The sequence below is a fragment of the Micrasema longulum genome, unplaced genomic scaffold (assembly GCF_059751315.1).
Source record: "Micrasema longulum isolate JH-2025_06_02 unplaced genomic scaffold, ASM5975131v1 h1tg003068l, whole genome shotgun sequence".
NCBI classification, from domain to species: Eukaryota; Metazoa; Arthropoda; class Insecta; order Trichoptera; family Brachycentridae; genus Micrasema; species Micrasema longulum.
Genome location: NW_028280170.1, coordinates 79,542 through 101,580, shown reverse-complemented (window position 1 = coordinate 101,580; position 22,039 = coordinate 79,542). Strand labels below are relative to the sequence as shown.

General features: G+C 33.0%; 1 protein-coding gene across 2 annotated transcripts; it reads right to left on the bottom strand.

The window, feature by feature from the left end:
- Positions 1–2,150: 2,150 nt before the first annotated feature.
- Positions 2,151–21,194, bottom strand: LOC148271153 (uncharacterized). Of its 2 annotated transcripts, none has more exons than XM_088241774.1 (5): positions 21,058–21,194; positions 16,901–17,006; positions 14,072–14,152; positions 12,232–12,354; positions 2,151–2,288 (listed from the first exon to the last, which is right to left on the bottom strand). In XM_088241774.1, exons 1-5 carry the CDS (start codon positions 21,128–21,130, stop codon positions 2,285–2,287), a joined length of 387 nt encoding a protein of 128 aa, XP_088097900.1. In that variant the 5' UTR covers positions 21,131–21,194; the 3' UTR covers positions 2,151–2,284. The 2 variants fall into 2 exon arrangements, 1 of the variants encoding a protein (XP_088097900.1); XR_015825190.1 differs by lacking the exon at positions 2,151–2,288 and adding an exon at positions 10,769–10,830.
- Between the last annotated feature and the right edge of the window lie 845 nt (positions 21,195–22,039).

Sequence of the window (22,039 nt, the reverse complement as noted above, 5' to 3'; positions counted from 1 at the left end):
ACACTAAATAATTTAAAAGTATTCCTTACCGAGTACGATAGTTCACCAAACAAAACATAAATTACGTTTTAAGAATCATTGTTTCATCGACTTTTATATCACATTATTATTCACAAAACGACATAAGTTATACATTTTATAATTCTGCATATATATTTATTCTTAACACTATACACAAGTAACTTTTTTATCATAACTCTAACTGAATTTTTAAAGTTTAAATGGATACTGAAGAATAACCTACAATATTCAACTGTCATCGTATGCACAAAAACGAATTACAATCAAAAAACAATTGGCGAATCTTTGTTTTTTAAAACCCACTAAAGGATTTATACTATATTATGGATTAAAATATCGATTCGTTTCGATTAAAATATCAAAATATTTATTTATTTTAAAGCAAACTTACTTTCAAACCACCGAAACATAAATATGATCAATTACTTACTTATTATTGTAACTTCCGTGTTAAGACATACAAAATATATTCGTTATCTCTTTCTCACACATAACGAGTGCGTATATTGTCACCTCCCTTAGACTGTCGTAAGTCAAATTGATGTATTTTAAAGGATACTAGCCCTTATGAAGAAGTATTGAAAGATTAAATTGCATTAATGAAAGCTGCAAGATTTTACTGTAATCGCAAGTGTAATTTTTCGAACAAGATTGTAAAATTTTAGGTTTAAAGACATACTTCAATTAGTGTTTTTAAGTCAGCCGAGTAATCTCGTGTAATCCAGTAGTAATAATTTTGGCCAATAGAGGCGCAACTGGTCGCTGTATGGAATAAAGGAATATTATATAAAATTACTTACCCAAGAAAAGTAATATATTTTTTGGTGATGTATTTTTTCCTAATAATACTAAAACATAAAACAATACTTTCGATGTCAAAAAATATGGTAAGCTGCATGTAATCGATTATAAGGAGCATTCGCCCCTGGGACGCCTAGTGCGGCCTTGGCACATTGCCCGTAATGAACTGTCATTATCAACAGTAAACATACTTACATTCACAAATTTATTTCCTTAATTGCTGCGCTGTCGGAGATAGCCATCAGGAACATAAAAAATGATACTCTCTAAAATGGCCGAGTTATCGAAAACACAATAACAGTCTGAAAAAATGGGTCAGTGTAGACCCATCCCTTCTAAGTTTTTAACTATTGGTCCCAAGCATACCCAAGAGGAACCCAGTGGGATAGAGCCACGGATAACTACCACACTCCCTCATGTAGAGATACCTCAGAATTTTTTTCTGAACCCTCTCCAACATGAGGGAGTATCTCTTGATGACAGTTATGGGGAACGCACGCGCGTAACATGAGCGGCGTATTTATGGTTTAAATTTTATTTTGCTGTTACAGGGCTTAATATTATGTTTATTTGCATAAATTATGGGAAAAAATTCTAATGACTGAATTTTAGAATATTCCGTCTTTTACTTGTGGTAACACAGCTTACCCTCCACATACCGCACACCGCATCTGAGGACATAAGTCTCCTTGGCGGTGCCCACATACACGGAAAATTTGCTCGTTGTCAAACGAGAAAAGCTGCCCGAAGGAGCTCTCTGAAATCTGGTAGCCTTAGCATCTTTGTGCTGAAAGAAAGTAATCCAGAAGTACATAATATGTACTTCATTGGATTGAGAAGAGAGGGAAGTGAATTCTTCACTGACTGGGATTAAATTGATTGGACATGATCAATTCGCCGAAATGATTACAAAACTTTTTAAAAGCCTTGAAATTCTTTTTAGAAGCCACCAGATCTGTATATCCGACAGGACCTATAACAGGGCCACGGATAGTAGCGATAAGCTCCATTCGGTAATCATAGAGAAGGGGAAAGGGACTTGTGGTAACACAATGTTACATCACCGCGCGCAAAGGAATTATTTACCACAGTCTTTTAAGAGTTCAGAGAACTAGATTTCTGGAGGCATTAATCTTCCCATCAGAATCTATACTGTAAAATTTTTCTAGTGTTGTGGGTGTTTTCTGCTAAATAAGAAATGCCGTCATCTTTAATTTTTTATTTAATTGGGAAATTCCATCTCCAAAACAGTTTTTTGGGTATGTGGAGATATGCTTTCACTAACCAAATTAGTCAATAAAAGACCAAAAGATCTGTCAACACCTATACTTCATTTTCCTATATTCTCCATCTCTTTTGTAAAATGTGTTACTACGAATGTTTTTTAGAAAGTTCTTCGTTTGACAATGCGATTTCTTCTTCCTTGGAGATTTCAACATCTCTTTCGCCAGACGTGTTTGATTCATCTGTAAAAAAACAAAACAAATTTTGTAAAATAATATATATGGCACATCGATATGGCAAACAGTAAACTGAAACTTTCGGAAAATCATCAAGGAGTTTCCCAATCAAATCCCTCCCACTAAGGAAAATCCAAACTCCTCTTTTGAAAATGGTTGTTTCGGATTCATTTTCTTTTATTCAAGTGTCAAGCCATTCCTTCCTTTGATTCCGGTGGTCCTTGTTTTGAATCCCAATGTACCTACTCCTCCCTGGCGGCGAGTCAAAAAAGCAACGCGTGACAACACAAAAAAAAACCGTACCGCGAACAACAACGAAAACCGTACCGCGAGCGTGACAGTGATTTCGAATCACCAACATATAAGAAAACGTGCAAAGTGACCAGTGCAAACGATATCGGTGTCTTTCTGGACCAGTGCCAAAGGGAGGAAACCGTAAGTCCTTACTCCTTTCATTAATTCCAGGATAGACACTCAAAACCATAACGTCAATTAGTTTACCTAAAATCAAACGTTCCCTGTTTTCTTCGAACACGCGTATCGCGAGAGGGCAGGCCTTGTTTACAGTCCCGAGGTCGAAGGTATCGAGCATCCAACAATGGTTTTGGTCCTTAAGATCTTAATGCGCTCTTCCAAAATATTGAACACCCTCAGTGCGATAAAGGAGAGAAGTTATTTTTATTTTAACAAATTACAACAGAGATGAAGAACATTTAAGAGAAGGTAATATAGAAGTTTAGCCGTCTACAGGGCCTATGACCTGTCAATGGCTGGTTTAAGTGGCCACTTTACACACTGTGAAGCATTCACCATTCTGCCCATATTTGAACATCTATAGCCCTTCATTCTTTCATCTGTTGATGTTTGTGAAGTCAAAGAGTTGAAACCTTTATTTATGCGGGTGAGATTCATCTAATTGAATTATTTCACCTACATACTAGGCAACGCCTGAAAATATAATATTTTTTCAATTTCTATACTTCTTCATGGACCAGGTAATTTATCAACAATATTTTGAGTTTGTCCAAATTTTTGTAGACAAGGACTGGATTCAACTCCCTGGGGAGCTGTTTATATTAACATATTACAACAGAGATGAAGAACATTTAAGAGAAGGTAATATAGAAGTTTAGGCACCTACAAGGTCATAAGCCTTGTAGACGCCTAGACTTCTATATTACCTTCTCTTAAATGTTCTTCATCTCTGTTGTAATATGTTATTTTTATTTATTTAATTTTTTGTACAAAATGTTAACTGTACATAAGCGGACTTATTGTCAAATGGCAATTTCTTCTAACCAGACAATAAAATAAAAGGCTTATTTTTGTTATTCAAGTTAAAGCATATTCAATAGTAAATAAATATAAAAAATACTAAAAATATATAAAAATAGAAATAAATGTATTTGCTTATAAATTATTTTAAATCAAAACTATAACTCAATGGAAAAAAATGAAAAAAGGGGAAAGAGGGAGATTAAGAAAGAGAAAAAGATGTTTCTTCAGACGTGATTAAAACAGAAATACTGCAGTAACATCTTTGATGGTGGATGGGAGATGATTCCACAGTCGAGCCGCATGGACACTATATGAGTTAGAGAAGAAAGAGGAATTGTAGATAGGTATTAAGCCTTGAGAATAAGAACGAATAGGTCAACTGTGAACATGTCATTGGCTGGTTTAAGTAGCCACTTTACACACTGTGTAACATTCACCATTCTGCCCAAGTCAAAACATCCACATTTTTTCAACTCTCCTATCTGTTGACTTTATAATGTGGGTGAGATTTATCCGGCTAAACCATTTCACCTTCTATGCAACGCTTGAAAATAATTTTTAATTGTTTTACTTCTTATACCACTACTACTACCATCACGCCATTTCCCCAGGGGGTAGGCAGATAGATTGTCCGCCACACACGTCTTTCATGGCATACATTCATAGCTTCTTCAACATTAATACATTTTGTCATACATGCCCATCGGTTCTGTCTGCTTTCGACATGACAAGACTATGGTTTATCTGATCATGCCACGTCTTCCTTGGTCATTCTCGTCTCACGTTGCCGTTCATTGTCGCCATATATACTTGTTTTACCATTCTTTTGTCGTCCATTCATTCTACATGACCAAATCATATCATAGACCCTTTCTCGATTGAATCAATTTTACTTGACTTAGATTTACACTCTCGCCTAATTTCATCATTCGTAACCCTATCATACATTGATTTCCTACACATTTATTTATTTAACACTTTATATATATATATATATATATACAATTTATATGCATATAAGAGACGGCATATTGCCATAAAGCAATTTCTTCCTACCCGCCCAAACAGTTCAGTTTGAGAAAATTACAAGTACATGGACATATTGAATCTTACGATTGTATGCAAAATTAAAAACAAGGATTAACAAAATATAAAAAAATAACACTAAATTATGAAGATAGAAGAGGGGATGGGAAGGAATGAAGAAGGGTAAAGGAACAATTCAAATATTTCGATAGTTACATTTTAATCTTGACTTAAATGTAAATAAAGAAAGGGCGTCTTTAACATTATTAGGGCGTCTCTAAGCAGCTACTACTGTGAAAGAGATCGCATTTTAACCGCGTTTACTGGGCTTTCATTATTTCTTTGCTAGTTTCATGTTTCATTTCCATACATAAGTGATGGGACAAAAACTTCGTTGTGCACTGCCAGTTAAGTATTTTTTATATTTTTTTAAAATACATAATATAAGAATTTATTTTTTATTTTTTATTTTTTTAGTTTTTTTTACAATAGTCATAAGAGGTAAAACAGAGTATTTAAAAATAAAGAATAATACAACAGAGATGAAGAACATTTAAGAGAAGGTAATATAGAAGTCTAGGCATCTACAAGGCTTATGACCTGTCAATGGCTGGTTTAAGTGGCCACTTTACATTCTGTGTAACATTCACCATTCTGCCTATATTTAAACATCTATATTCCTTCAATTCTTTCATCTGTTGATGTTTGTGAAGTTAAAGAGCTGAAACCTTGAATCCTAGAAATTGAAAAAATAATATTTTCAGGCGTTGCCTAGTATATAGGTGAAATAATTCAATTAGATGAATCTCACCCGCATAAATAAATGTTTCAGCTCTTTAACTTCACAAACATCAACAGATGAAATAATTGAATGAATATAGATGTTCAAATATAGGCAGAATGGTGAATGTTACACAGTGTGTAAAGTGGCCACTTAAACCAGCCATTGACAGGTCATAAGCCCTGTAGATGCCTAGACTTCTATATTACCTTCTCTTAAGTGTTCTTCATCTCTGTTGTAATATGTTAATGTTAACAGCTCCCCAGGGAGTTGAATCCAGTCCTTGTCTACAAAAATTTGGACAAACTCAAAATATTATTGATAAAGAATAATTACATAGCAATGAAATACATATTAATAGTAAAAACAGTAAACAAAAAAATCCCACAAAGGCATGGCCTGTTCGTGGGTATACTAGAAAATGTCAATGAATTTTTGCTCCTATAATAAATAATACTTTTGTGTAACATAAGAGAAAATAAAAGTAAAAGATAAAAGTTTTTTTTATAGTAATAAAAAAAATAAAAATATTCCTTATTATTAAAGGGCAACAAAATATATCATAGAAAAAAAAAATCATATCTTTAGTTTGAATTCATTATAGTGCGTGTTTTTTAAAAGAAGGAAAATTTAAAAAAAGGAAAATGAAATATTATCAGTAAAGAAAGAATTGAACAATTTTGGGTCTATAAAATATGCATGTCTCTGTGCAAGCCTCGATTTACAATATGGTATTTCTAACACACGACTCCTTCTTTGACTTGATCTATTTGAATTACTTGTTAATAAATATTGGTTCTTAAATGTATATTTTAAACATTGAAAACAATATATTTGTCTTATGTCTAAAAGTTTAGCTTCTTGGAACAATTAGAAAGAGGGAAAAGTGCGATTTTTGTGAAGCATTATTTTAACAATTAGTTTCACCCTTTAGCTATATTTAATCAATAATAATTTGATCGCCGCTTTAGAGATGTCAATCTATGTGTTACATATATGGGATTTCAATCTGTCAATTCTTTGTCTTTACGAACTGCAAATTACACTACGTCACCGTGATTATTTACACTTGGAACTCTGATATATACATAGGTTACAATAATTATTATCTTCGTTTCGAAATGTCAGCAGAAAGGCATGTATAATATTTTCCCTGCATTTCACAACACCATTAAGTCATCTGACTTAAGAAAGCGAAGTAGCTTAAGTCTGTGGAAACCTTTATCATCATGCATTATGGATCTGGCTTGTAATAATACCTTAAAAGTATGTTGCATCATAATATTATTAAGGGCAAACTGATTTGAAGGATAGTTTAAGGACATTTGCATCAACGAGATAAATTTAAAAAAAAATACATTTAGCTTTAAATTAATTGCAACAGAGAGGAAAAATTTTTTTGAGAGGGGATTATGGAAGTCTTGGCATTTACAGGGCTTATGATCTGTTAGTCACAAATAAACTATGTACAACAGGCAAGTGACGTTGGGTCACACCACATAGACAATGTCAATTCCTTTAAATATTTAGGTACTGTAATGAATAATGATAACAATTATAGTACCGAGATTAGAGCACGGCTATCGGCAGCAAGCAGATGTTATTATGGCTTGTTTAAAGATCTGAGATCCAAATTGCTCACTAGAAAAACTAAGACCATTATTTACAAAATTCTCCTCAGACCGGTCATTACACATGGTGCCGAATGCTGGGTTATGACTAAAAGAAATGAAAATATGGTATTAGTATTCAAAGAAAAATACTTAGGAAGATATTTGGTGCTGTCAACCAAAACGGAGTGTGGAGGAGACGGTTTAATCATGAATAAGAGGCACTGTATGGCGAACCCAACATTGCACAATTCATCAAAATTAGAAGATTACAATGGTTTGGCCATGTGCATAGAATGAATGATAACCGCACCCCAAAAAATATTATTTACACCACTCCGGAAGGCAGACGAAGCAGAGGCAGACCAAAATTAAAATGGCTGGATAATGTGGAAATTGGCATAAGAGCGATTGGCCTGACGAACTGGAGAAGAGCCGCGGGGTGCAGGGACGAATGGAGACAAATTCTGGAGGAGGCCAGGGCCCACAGCGGGCTGTAGCGCCACTGATGACGATGACCTGTTATTGGCTGCTTTAAAATGGCCACTTTGCAAACTGTGTAACATTCACCATTCTGCCCATGTTTTTTTATTTTTTTTTATTCAGATAACAAATAATAATACAATTAATATTGTGTTTTTAGTAATATAAATACAATTTTTTACATTAATCAGATACATATATTTACATAAACGATTCCCATTACGTAAAAGAAATAAACATTTATTGTGTACATAATGAGGAGTGACATCTTACAATAGTTTATTTAATTTTAATTATTAATTTTTTTAGGATAACGTTTATAAATTGCAAAAAAAATATAAACGATATTTTTAATAAGTGCTACATAAAGAAGAATTATAAACATAATTTTTCACTTCTTTCTTAAACATATTGTATTCCTGACTGTACTTTGTGTTATCTTTGTTTATTTCATTAGAGAAAAATATTCCTCTGTAAGTATAATGATGTTTGTAGACGGTACCACCTGTTTCATGTACCAACAAGTAAAACATCGTATGTTAAAAATGCTTTTTTTCGTAGGACTTTTTCAATGTACAATACAAAATTTAAAAATATAGATTATACAAACATCACTCTGTCAGATTTAAAATTTAAACTAAAAATGTATTATGTAACTTAGTAGACATTATAATAATAAATATGTACATCTCCCCCCCCCCCCCTCCTTATCCTATCTCTAAGCATTTTTGTCCTTATCCCGCCCAATTTACAGTAACTTAATGTTCTTAAAATTAATATTTAAAAAATCTTTAATTATTGAGTACTTGAAAATAACATTTTTATATGTATAAATTGTATGTATTTATTTGATATGTAATATATGTATATATTCTTTACTAACTTTGTATACTATGTGGAAATCTGTTATTGGTTCTGAGTTTATACACTATATCTGTTTGTTTACTAAAAATATGTATGTAGAACTGTTGATTTCCCTAATAAAATAAAAATAAAAAATAAAATAAAATAAATAAAATAGACGCACCCTATAGAGTAAAATATTTAAATTAACTAGTGACACGAAAACGTACCCATAGTTATAGAGTTTGTTTGTACCAGAGATACCCGACCCTAATCCGTGAGTCTTCAAGGTCCGCGGATCCACAATCCGATTGAGCACATTTATTTTAATAATAATGGCCATCTACAATGAATACGTGCTACATATCAAAATCAAATGAATACGTGCTACAGAAAGACTTCCATTCCGTGTGCCATCTAGACCGACAAGACAAAATCTTTTGTTTTACACTGAAAACGCGTCAACAAACTATTTTAAACAATCTACAATACCTAGAATATGCGACCAATATAACAATATATTTACCGAGGCTGATATTTTTTGTGACAATGTATCTAAATTTAGGTCAAAAATTATAGAAATTTTGAGAGAAGCAGACATATAACATTATTATTATATATTTTTTTTTCATTTCGTTTCTTTTACATTTATTATATTGAACATAATTAAAATTATTGTATTAAATGTTAACAATATTTTTGGTGTGTGCATGAGTTTCTTACACTAATATACAAAGAAATTGGCAATATATGTGTACATACTGTTTGTTTACCTAATAAAATAAATAAATAAAATAAATCAAACGAGAAATAAAGTCGATCTCATACATGTTTATTATCAGAGATAATTACTTCAGACGAAAAATATTATACGTGTATATGCTAAGCTTTCAAAACTCAGGTAGTAGATATTCACAACCGGTTAGGGACTTCGTGCCTGTCCGCGCGTTGAATTCATTCCATACAAAAAAAAAACGTTACGTTAAAAATGCATGTATGTGGGATAGTTTATTAAACTCTTCACAGGTAATAATAATAAATTTGGCTGATTTATACAGCGCCATTTTTGTGAAAAATCACCACAAGGGAGCATCACAATTGTATACGCAAACTTACATTCTAACAAAGCATAAGTGACAATAGTATCTGATTTGAAATATTGAGGGTATGATAAACTGAAGAAGTGAGATTTTAGTTATGATCTGGGGCCCGATTACAATGAGACGTTAAGAGAGTTATCTTCGGCTGTCTATAAATAAAAACCGATATACATGTACGAAAATGAGTATATTTGCATGAAGATTCAAAATATTATTATTATTAACATTAGTGGGTAGATTATTCCACAATCGAGCGGCTACTACTGTGAAAGAGGAGGCAAGAAAATAAGAGCGATGACAGGGTATTAAAAGGGTTCTCTCGTTACTAGAACGAAGAGATAGTCCGTGTTGTGAAAACGGTTGGATGAGCTCTCTCAGATAAACTGGCGAAGTGGGAATATTTAAAATATTGTTAAGAAGTGATATAATTAGAATGTTTCTTCTATGCCTGATACTGGGCCAGTGTAGTTGCGTGCAATACTCGGTTATGTGGTCAAATTTATATTAAAATATCTTCGTCGGTAACCTATAATTGAACATGTTTAGAAGGAAAAATTGTATGCATATTCAGCTTTTCAGTGGCGTTTTTGATACCAAATTTCTAGTGAAGCTTAGATTTTAAGGATAAATATAATATGTGTAAATGTTAAGTAGGTGCCTGTAGCAAATAACACAGTACGGACCATGTTTGTAGGCATCTTTAAGCATTTTTATATTGGTTGCTAGTTTTTTATGTTCACAATGTGTTGATATAGCTCAAATTAAAATCCATATTTGGTACTGGTGAATAGCAATGATTTCTTTGTGAGGCTCAGCTTCACTCACTTCATATGCTCCTTTGTCCCTGCTGCTTTTCATGCAGAAAACTTATTTTTACAAATTACAACAGTGATGGAGAATACCTTAAATAAAGGAATATGGAAGTCTAGGCATTTACAGGGATTATGACCTGTCATTGGCTGGTTTAAGTGGCCACTTTACACACTGTGTAACATTCACCATTTTGCCTACGTTTGAACATCCATATTTCTTCAATTCTTCCATTTGTTGATTTAAGTGAAGTTAAAAAGCTGAAACATTTATTGTTGTAAAGAGATTCATCTGACTGAATTAAAAAGTTCAAAAATTGTTTTCTGGCGTTGCCTAGTATGTGAAATATTCTAAACGTCACAACTGGCGGGCGGTCGAAGAACCACAAAATACGCATTTACCATGACTGAATGTTTGGGCATTAGTTTACAGTCATCATTTTTGAGGGCTCAGGGCAAGTCTATTTGTTTCAATATGTCAATGACTTCTAGAGTATATTTTTAGCGAAAGTTAAGAGCCAGTTAATGGCAGAAATAAATATTTATATTTACGTACTTTTCCTTTTTACATATTTATTTTTCATCATCCGCATCTGTTCTTCATCATCCGATGAATCCCTAAAACAGATTTATATTTATTGAAATAAATAAAATGCAGTAGTTGTTTATCTTAACTCTCAAAAGGCTGTGGTGAAAAAATCCTTAACGGCGGTGATGTAACATTATGTTACCATAAGACGGAATATTCAAAAGTTCAGACATTTGAAAAAATGTTATATTTACACACCTATACACATTCTATGTGAATGTGATGCCTCACATCATAAAAGGAACCTCATCCTCGGGAGACCACTGGTTAAATATGAGGATGTTAAAGAGCTCGCCCCCTACCCAATGGCCCGATTGTTTACGGATTTGTGATTGGAGGGGGAGATTTGGCAAAATGAGAACTCTCGCCTTCCACACAGTAGCCAGGCTCTTTATAGACCTGAGCGAGAACTATTCACGGGAACCAGTCATAATAGATCTTCACGGGTTGCAGTGACGTCAAGAGCTTGCAAAGCACTGACCCTCACCTCGAAGAATTAGATGAAGCCTTCATGTAACAAAAATGATCAAGATACACTGCGATTGGTGAACCAATACAGTGCGCCATGCACCATTAGGTGCGGAAAAGGAATGATGATTTAATAACATTTAGGCAAATGTTTGACCACAAAGTTAACTAACTAACCATCACGCCATTTCCCCAGAGGGGTAGGCAGAGAGGATAGAACGCCACACCACTCTGTCCTGGCACACTTCCTTTGCTTCCTTCACATTCATACATCTTCTCATGCACGCACGTCGATTATTCCGACTTTTCACATAACCACTTTCAAGAATTTGTTGTACTTGATCATGCCATGTCTTTCTCGGCCTTCCTCGACTTCTACAACCAGACACATTCGCATCATAAATCTTTTTAGCCGTTCTTTCATCATTCATTCGCTCCACATGACCGAACCATCGCAAAAGACCTTTCTTAATTTTGTCGATAATGCTTAACTCAGCCTTGCATTCTGCTCTAATTTCGACATTAGGGCACCTATCATACATTGTTTTTCCGCACATTCGCCTGAGGGATCGCATTTCAACAGCATTCAGTCTACTTTCGTCCCTTTTTTTCCAACTCCATGCTTCGCTTCCATACATTAGGGTTGGTACCAGAACTCCATTATGAACTGCTAATTTAGCCTCTTGCGATAGACACTTATTTGCTACGACAGACTTTAAGGCACCATTAACTCTGTTACCGGCGCTAACCCTCCTTTCAATATCCTTGTCCATATTTCCATCTCTAGTAAACATACTGCCCAGATATACAAATTCTTCGACCTGTTTACACAAAGTTAATGCTTTAAATTATAATTAATTATCACAGTTTGTTAAATTGAGGTAACTTTTTTCAGTAACACCTGAGAACAACATAATGTACCAACGAGTAAAAAAGTATTTTGATTTTAAATCAATACTTACATTTCTTCGCTTATGTCGCTGATATCACCATAATCTTCAGGCGTTTTGCAGACGGAGCAAATTTTGCCAAGATCATTCCAGCAGTGCTCGCAAAATTCACCAACGCATTTCAGATTTGGGCATCTAGAAGAAGTCGAAAGTAATTAATTCATTAAATAGTCTTTAAAAATGCCTCAGAATTTTAACAGTTAAAAAATGACGGTTGTAATTCATGACAGAAATAAAAGACGATGCTTTTACAAAACAGGCAATACCATTGACCGGTTTCATCGCTTTTGCAAAATCGTTTTTTAAATTTATTATGTAATGACCTGAATCCGGCAATGCTTTGCTATTGCTAGATTTAAGTACATACTCGATTATAGATGAGTGAACATAATCGAAAGTTTGATATAAATAATTATTATATTTAGTCCAAATTAGTTTTTAGAGAGATTAGAAAATTTCGAAAAATAGTTTTTCACACTTCAAAACTGAACCGATTTAAATAATTAATATTCAAATATTGAATTTAAGTAGGTATTTAAGTACTTGTTTATGTTTGAATTCCAAAAGACGAAGACAATAATTTTCAAATACTGAATTATTTTTGCAAATGTCGAACTCTGCTCTTCTCACCAACTTGGGTGCACTCTATTTAGGAATGCAATTTTTATAAATGTATCGAACGTCGGTTAATATTATTTTATTATTACTAAAAATCCAGTAAAAAAAATAAAATGGTAAAAATAATGAGGAATTTAAGGAAATAATATGTTATTTGTAAACTTTAAAAAATATACACGAAATACATCCTTCCATTTTTTTTTAGATGCATTATCGTAGAATGCAACTCTAGTGATAAATAAAAAAACATTTACGCTCCTTAATTTTTTCTACTAAATAAATTGGGGATATTTATAGCTATAAATATGCTCGCGACAAAGATCAATATGTCGCTGAAAACCGCTCGTAAATCTGTCCAGTTGATATTAAGTCTATCGAGGACACACATGTGAGCATTGCCTTTTACATATATAAATTCAACACTTGTTGATTTTAGTGAAGTTAAAGAGCTAAATATGGATATTTCAACATAAACGAAATGGTAAATGTTACACAGTGTGTAAAATGGCCACTTAAGCCCACCAATGGCAGGTCATAAGCCCTGTAAAAGCCTAGACTTCCGAATTTCCTTCTATAAAATGTTATCCATCCCTGTTGTAATTTGTTAAGCTGGAATTTTTGTTTTCAACTTGTCATGTGAAAGCCCTCTGGGCGTGTAAAATAAATAAATAAATGCTAGGCGTGTGTTATATAGGCTGCTTTCAGTTTAAACATAAATTTCAATTTGTTGCAACAGAGAGGGAAAACATTTTTCGAGAAGGGAAAATGGAGTTCTAGGTATTTACAGGGCTTATGACCTGTCATTGGCTGGTTTAAGTGGCCACTTTACACACTGTAACATTCACCATTCTGCCTATGTTTGAACATCCACGTTTCCTCAACTCTTCCATCTGTTGACTTTTGCGAAGTAAATGTTTTTCTCTTTCTCAAAAATGTTTTGCCTCTCTGTTGCAGCGAATATAAATGTGAATAACTTAAATATAAATAATTGTATGATTCAAAATGTTCGTGTATTTATAATTTTCTCAAACTGAACGGTTTGGGTAGGTGCCTTAAGGCGATATGCCCGCCCTTATATGTATATACAGTGTATATGTATATAAAGTGTCAAATAAATAAATAAAAAATAACTCCCTAGTGTTTCCTTCCTCCTCTCCAGCCAGTCTGCAAGCATTTTCACATACTCAAAACAATGTTAAACATAAATTGCTTAAAATACAGTAAAATTGTATACTTGATCAATTCATCTGCTTCTCCACACAGCAAGCAGGTTGGATGGTTAGGACCACCTACTATGCGTCTTACCCACGTGAACCTAAAATTAAAACAAACATTTTAAAAATATTGTTAAAATATTTTTTCCTCGTGTCTTATTTATCCGTCTAAATTAATATTTCATATCAACCATGTCTGGAATCGAACCCGAGACCTCTTGCATGGTAGGCAAATGCGCTGACCATTACACCGACGATTTGTTTTTTACAGAAACAAATAAATATTGAGTCAAATCTTACACTGTACATTGTGTCATTTTCTTCCCAATGTTTTTTTTTTTATATGAAAAGAAATATTAGCGATCTTATAATTTACCCAAATATTTAAATTTTGGTGACCATTTTCAACAAGTTGTAAATAACTCACTATTAAAAAATGGAAATTATGTTTGGGCAGAGTGGGGTTCGAACCTCGAACCTCTGATCCGTTAGTCCGCAACACTAACTACGGGACCACAACCCGATTCAATTATGTCAATGCGCTTGAGAAATCACCGCTACTTTTTACCAAGCGTAAGATCTTAGAGACATAATTCGCTCCCGCCTAAAGAGAAGCCCTTTAGCTTTTAACAAAATAGTTTAACAACAAACGTGTAAAGGATGAATTCGGTTTGCGCCCAGCGCCCAGTCCGTCCAAACGACGAAACTAAACAATTATCTCAGCTTATTCCTTCATATAAAAAAACACAATTTTTTACATCTTTAACCCAGTTAGGTTTTCTTGTACTAAAACAAGCTTGCAGATTACAAATATTATTTGAAGATTCTCTATTTGGAAATTAGTATTTCGAACATTATATCCGAAGGACAGTTTTTCTTTGATAGGATATCGTTGACATATTATGTGTCACATGACTTTAGGGGTTCGAGGTGGCTGTTTTTGGCATTATTCATTTTAAAAGGAATCGGCCGGTACTCAGTATTGACATTTAAATCATAATGGAAATATCTGCTTAAAGTCAATGTGATATTTTTAAATAAACTTTTGCTCCAGTGTTGCATTAAAATATCGTTATCGTTCTCTGTCCGCACCAAATGGCGCATAGGGCACTGTATTGGTACATCAATCGCAGGGTATCTTGATCATATTTATGTTACATGAAGGTAAGATGATCAGTCTTACGCTTCAGGTACCAGTCCAGGGACTATGAAATATTCTAGTGTGAAAACACCCTTTTAAATAAATATTTTACATCAACCATGTCGGGAATCGAACCCGAGACCTCTTGCATGGCAGGCTAACGCGCTGATCATTACATCACAAGGCCGACAAGCTACGTATATCAGTTATATAAGTTAATAATAATTAACGTATTACAACAGAGATAAAGAAAATTATACAGAAGGGAATATATAAGTCTAGGCATCTACAAGGCTTATGACCTGTCATTGGCTGGTTTAAGTGGCCACTTTACACACTGTGTAACATTCACTATTCTTCTTATATTTAAACATCTACAATAATTAATATAAACGTCTATAATTAATATTAACAGCTCCCTAGGGGGTTGAATTCAGTCCTTGTCTACAAACATTTGGACAAACTCGAAACACTGTTAGTAATAATTGTTGTTTGAGTTAATTTCCACAGAACCAAAGAAAAAATAGTTTTTTTTTTGCACCACAACAGGCCAGGAGGCCCAATTACAGTGGTGAATTACACCACAGAACACCGAGGCTTGAAAAAAAACACATTTCAATTTTTGTGTTCTCACCGGGAATCGAAACTGGAACCATCCTTCTGTGAGTCAAGCGTTACTTACATATTTTATTTTATTGAAATAAACGACACTTAGTGCCTTTTACATATTAGTTACAAATACAATTAAATATACATACATGTAAGCATAATCATAAGTAATACGGAGCATTCAAAACAATATTATTAATTAACAAATTGAGAAAATCTAAATAAGATTGACTATATAAAAGAATAAAATATTACCAGTTATAGAATTATCGATAAAAAAGGATAATTTGGTATTTAGAAATACTTTGAATCAGTTAAAAAAAACTAAGAAAACAATTTTGAATAACATTAAAAAAAAAAAAAAAATATATGTTTTATTATTTAAAACTAATACTCGGGTAAAATAGTATATATTTATGTATAAAATATATAATGATGTAAAAAAATGATGAATAGAAATATTTTGTACTTGTAAATTTATTTAAGAAAAGAAATAAAATAAAAAAAAGCACTAATAAAGAAGTTTAAAACAATTCTTAACAATAGTAACGAATAGTTACCTAGAACTATTACCAATGAAATAAAGAACAAGAGCCGTTCTATATGTACTAAATTTCATGTCAAATGAGTCACCAACGTCCTGGTACTCATTGCCTAGAGAGTGAAGTCTATTGATGACTGCATTTTTACCATATGATGTCGAAGTATTTTTGCCACAGTATTGGTAGGTTAGCCGAGTTGTCCTTTTCGGTATATTAAAATTAATTAGTGATAAAATTGCATTGCATATTATGTACTTATCGGTACAAATGAACGAACATTTTTTGTAGATTACCCATAAAATAAATCACCGCTCGCCACTGGTACATACAGCCCGTTGTATTGCTGCAAACTGTAGCTAACTTCGTAGATGATAATCAAAAAATGGGTTTTGTCCGTATGGGCGACTTTATTAGCCAATAGCGTAAGAGTGATTATTTTGTCGTCACGTAATCCAAAAAAATGATCAAGGTACGCTGTGATTGGTGTTTCAAAGTAGTGCCTATGAATCGTTTTGCGGATTTGTGAATAAGGGTTATGATTATGAAAAAATTCTTACGGTAACAAATTTTCTATGGTTTCTCGAATTGACAAATGCGTGTATGGTCTTCGATTACTGATAAATATTTGACGGAGGCGTCGTCTTGATACTTTTATCAACGTTTCTGAAAAAAAACCGTTTGTTAAAATGACAGGTTTTTTTGGCCGCAATAGTTAGATTGCTAAAACCGTCTCTTATTTTTTTTTATGGATTTATTCAGTCTTTTCAACAATAGCCAACACATTTCCTTATAATACATATAGTTTCAATTGAAATAAATTACAAATAAAGAAAATTAAAGCTAGGACAAAAATGAAATGATCTGGTCTACTTTAGTGATTGTTTAAATCTAGAAAGACTAACAGGAAAAAAGTCCAGATCTTGTCTTGAGTTTACATTAAGACACAATCGGGACACTGGTGCACGCAAGCCATAGCTTGTGCTGAGCTGATCAAAGAACAGCATATTATTATTTCGCAACCGGCGGATCGGAACATTGAAAGCCACTTGTCCAGTAACGATGGTACATCAATAAAGCCATTTAGTAAATTAAACATAAATATGGAGTCAATGTTATTTCTACGTTTTTGCAGAATTTAATTCGACTTCAAAATTAACTTATATCTCTCTCATATTTTTAATAGGCTTTAAAGATTTCAAAATTTTGTTCCACCTTGCGAATTTTCCATTATTTACGAAATATAAAAATTTTCATCTTTCTGAGTTTGGAACTTTTTTTCATAAAAGCTTATTAAAAATTTGAGAGAAATTAGTAAATTTTGAAGTCAAATTGAATCCCGACATAACTGTCAGTTTTAAGAATGAATGCCTACATGTACAGATAATGTGGCTAGATTCTGCCCTATTAATATATTAGATCATAAATGCGTAAACGCCACTATGAAAAATAAATTTACTTATTTTATTTTTTGCATCTGTTTTACAATCTTCATGAGTGTACGAAATGAGTCGTAAAAGGAGTCAGTTTTGTAATCGCTCGGTAGATAAATTTAGACGATCATTAAGCATACCGTCTTGGTAATTGTCAAAAGTAATATAAAAATCATTTTCAAGCAAGTATTTGTTTGATGTAATAAACTTATATTTACATATAAGTTATTAATTCAAAAAATACTTGGTACACTTTCACTTATTTATTTTGACCAATTAGCGCTCTAATGGTCATCTTCAGACTGGTAGAATTTAAATGAAATAAGTATTTTTTTGTTTAAATTGGGATTTATTTCAGTTTATAATCGCTTTAAAGTGAGCACATTTTATCACGGAAGCCAATTTGAAATTTCAAAGAAGTAAAGAACGCCGACTAAATTTTCGGGGTCATTCATTGGTTGGATTCGATCATATGAGATCGAGATGTTAAGTCGGTAGAACATTTCGAAATAGTACAGAAGTTAGGTGTACTGTCTCGATATGTACAGATAAAGACAGTGTTCATAAGCGCGGCACTGACCCCGTGTTTTTTCATAATTTCGTTTCGGAAGTTCGTTCGATTCTCATATACCCATCTCACTCTAACGCAATCAAAACCGCATTTCGCTCTCATTCCTGCTCACTCGATACGAATAATTTACGAAACGAATTGGTAACAGAAGGCCCCTGTTTATGAAAGTCGTGGGGTTAGTTGGTAGCTCAATCACAAATAACTATCGACGTGCTAATCAGCGACGTGATAACAATTTTTCACCATGGTCGTTTATCGTATTCGCGATCACAATGAAACATCTGTGACCACCAAATAATTAATGCCAAAATATTTACGTTTCACGACGTATAATCCTGCTGCGCAATCACATATTTGAATATCACCGGTGTAAATATGGAAAATATTCCAAATGTGCTATTTTTATTGATTTATTAACTAATTCTTTATCATGCTATTTATTGCATTTAATTGATGGTTAGCAAGCCAAATGCAAAAAAGCAGTCGCCATATTAGATGTAATTTCATTTTTACCTTTTTGTATAAGTTACTCCTTATTTTTTTACAAATGCAATATATTGTATTATTTTTTATGGTAAACGCTGATTTTTCGCCAGTGAACTGTATTTATTTACGAGCAAAACAAAAAATAAACTGACACGAGCGTTCACTTAGAGATTACACACGCGTTGACTTATTGCTGCGATAATTTAAGCATGTTCATTATTGTTCATTGTGATCGCTCAAATGCTTAGCATGTTTTTGAGCACGTCGATAGTGAAATAAGGAAATAAGACCACATTTCTGATTATCGTAGGCAACTAAAACGGCTCAAAATTAGACAGCGGAGAGACTATCACTCCCTCTCACTTCTGTTCAATGTACTTCATAGTCCTAACGCTCCTATATACCTGCGTGAAAAATTTCAACGCTTATCAGTTCATGGTTTACCTCTTCGTTCTAATTCTCAAGGCACTCTCTTAATACCCATCCACAATTCCTCTTTCTTCTCTAACTCATATAGTGTCCATGCGGCTCGACTGTGGAATCATCTCCCATCCACCATCAAAGATGTTACTACATTATCTCTGTTTAAATCACGTCTGAAGATACATCTCCTTTCTCTTCCTTAATCTCTCCTCCTTTCCTTTTTCCTCTTTTTTCCCTTTTCCCATTGAGTAATAGTTTTGATTTAAGGTAATTTATAAACAAATACGTTTATTTCTATTTTTATATATCTTTAGCTTTTTAATATTTTTCTCTATCGAATATGTTCTGTGTCTCAAATTTAAAAATAAAACTTTTATTTTATTGATTGGTTGGAAGAAATTGCCATTTAGCAATAAGCCCGCCAAGGTACAAAAAGTTAAATAAATATATAAAATAGTTATTTGTAATTGAGCTACTGGGCCTTAAAAATAACGTTATTAGGGTTATTTATTTATTACCTGTTTCTCAACTGACGTAGCCGACATAATATGACTAAACAGGTGCCACCGTTTTGTAGCAACAATTCACGGACAGTGTATACTTGTAATGCCGTATTAAATAGACTTCACGAACTCGGCAATAGTTATTTCCACGAATCTGATATATTTAGTGTAGGGTATTGTTCCTATAGAACAAACCTTTTGAACTTTTTCAAAGATGGTGAATGGTAATTATATTTATTTATTAGTGCATTTCATCATAAATATTTTTTTTTCACTTTGCCCAGCTGTGTGAAACAGTACTTATGATTTTCTTGTTGTTTTACTGTAGAATCTTTTATTATTTAAAAGTTCTACTGAATATGTTGTATAATTTTTAGGTTATTTTTTTAAATATAAATCTTGTTTTTAAAATTCACGTTTAAAAAAAATATATAATAATAATAATATAATATTAAGCCAAATATGTTAATATTATAAATTTTTGTAAAATGCAGATTTGCCGTTTATGTTAATAAAATAAATATGTCCTCCATATATTTTGTCAAACTAACATTGAAAAGTGAAATCGCCGTTTAAGTTTTTTAAAGTAACTCGTTTATTTACAAAAAACATTTCCTTTTTTTAAATTTTTTTTAAAATTTAAATCTTAAAGTAGGGCACACATATCATACATATTGTTATGTGTGTTCTAATAATAACATTGCAAATATATTTAATTTATAAATTGTTTATCACATATGTCTTGACCATTATTTTAAATTTTGATATGTTTTTTTCTTCATAAATATTTTTTTCCATTTCGTAATACTTTTTAATTGCTTTAAATAAAATCGAATTTTGTGACTTTGCCATTTTCCTAAATGGAAGTCTAATTTTGTTCTTTTCTCTAGTATTGTGATCGTGTTCATGCTGGTTCCGATCAATTTTTTTCCAAAATTCTGTTTTTTTATTAGAGTTTATAATTTTATGAACAAATATCATTGTATTGTAAAATATTATTTGTTTATTTGTTAATAATTTAATTTCATTTACCATCGACTTTACCCTCGTATATCTGTTTTTTTTCAAAATGATTCTAAAGGCTTTATTTTGTAATACAGTTAGTTTATCTATGTTTTCTTTGTTTGATAAAAATAAAATGCTACTACAGTAGCTTTTTAGCGTGAGGGAAACCAATAGAAAGACCCACGAAGTTTCAAAAGCTATTCGAGTACGTGGAGGGAGAGCTATCACTGCCTTTGTTTGAAAAACCGATTTCTTTCTTGCAGCCATAATGGACTGCAGATAAAAAATTGTCCTACCTCTGCGTTTTAATATCTCTCGATTCAGCCAAATAGCTCTTTGCCTAGCCCTGTAGTCAAAATGGCCGCTCATTACGCGATTCCTTAGCCTTAGAACATAAGGTTCTATCAAAATAGTAATCCAGCAGAACAGTATCAGAATACCTGGAAAAAAAAACAAATTATATATTCAGAACTAGAAGTCAGCCGTGAAACAGAAAAAAATAATGTTTTTGTGTTATGTTGACTACCGACTTAAGCACCAAAAAATAGACACGCAGTTAGGGCGTAACTAGCAATAAATGTACTCGCCCTTTTTTTAATTTCTGTGGTTTTGGGAGTAGAATAATCTTATATGTGGTGCATTCTCAAATAATCCCGAAATATAAGTAAAAAATATGTTGTAAATGGCCAGATTTCTACATTCCCATCTTCAAAGGTGTTTACCTTCCGGGTGAAAATGATGTGGGTATGCATTGTTCAAGTATTGTCATAACTTCAACATCATTTGTACCCATAACCACTGTTCACTCTCAACCTCAGTATCCTTTGATCAGCCGCCACAATAAGACCTCGAGTCGTAAATCAAGTGTTTATTTTGTTGCATGTTTACCGCATCATAGATTTTGTTTCCACCAGCCACCAGTGTTCAGCTTCGGATCGGGGGCCTGTTATAATGTTGTTTCCGCTCGCAAGTGACCAGTCGGAGCCCAGCAATCCCATCAAGAACGAACCAGGTTAGTGGCCTTCATTCCTAATCTGTCTCATTTGTTGGGGTTCTGACCGATTGACACTGCATACCGCTCGAGGATATTTACTTATTTCATTAAAATTAAAATACGGTCCACTCCGCTCAATAATATTGTAGAAATCCCAGGGCTTCGCCCCCCGCTATTTCTCGCCCCAAACCCACGTAGGAATTTGTTTTCCCACCACCTTCTCTATTTTTTGCAAAAAGTTTCAATATTTAATGACCTTCATTCCTTTTTAATCCCAGCAATAT

What these genes read in the sequence shown, in the direction of transcription:
- LOC148271153 (XM_088241774.1), bottom strand. Translation starts at nt 21,130, where the DNA reads ATGAGCGGCCATTTTGACTACAGGGCTAGGCAAAGAGCTATTTGGCTG. An exon ending in AGAGATATTAAAACGCAGAG is followed by an intron (nt 17,007 to 21,057) that starts GTAGGACAATTT and finishes GTTTTTTTTCAG; the next exon opens with AAACGTTGATAAAAGTATCA. An exon ending in ACCATAGAAAATTTGTTACC is followed by an intron (nt 14,153 to 16,900) that starts GTAAGAATTTTT and finishes TTTTAATTTTAG; the next exon opens with GTTCACGTGGGTAAGACGCA.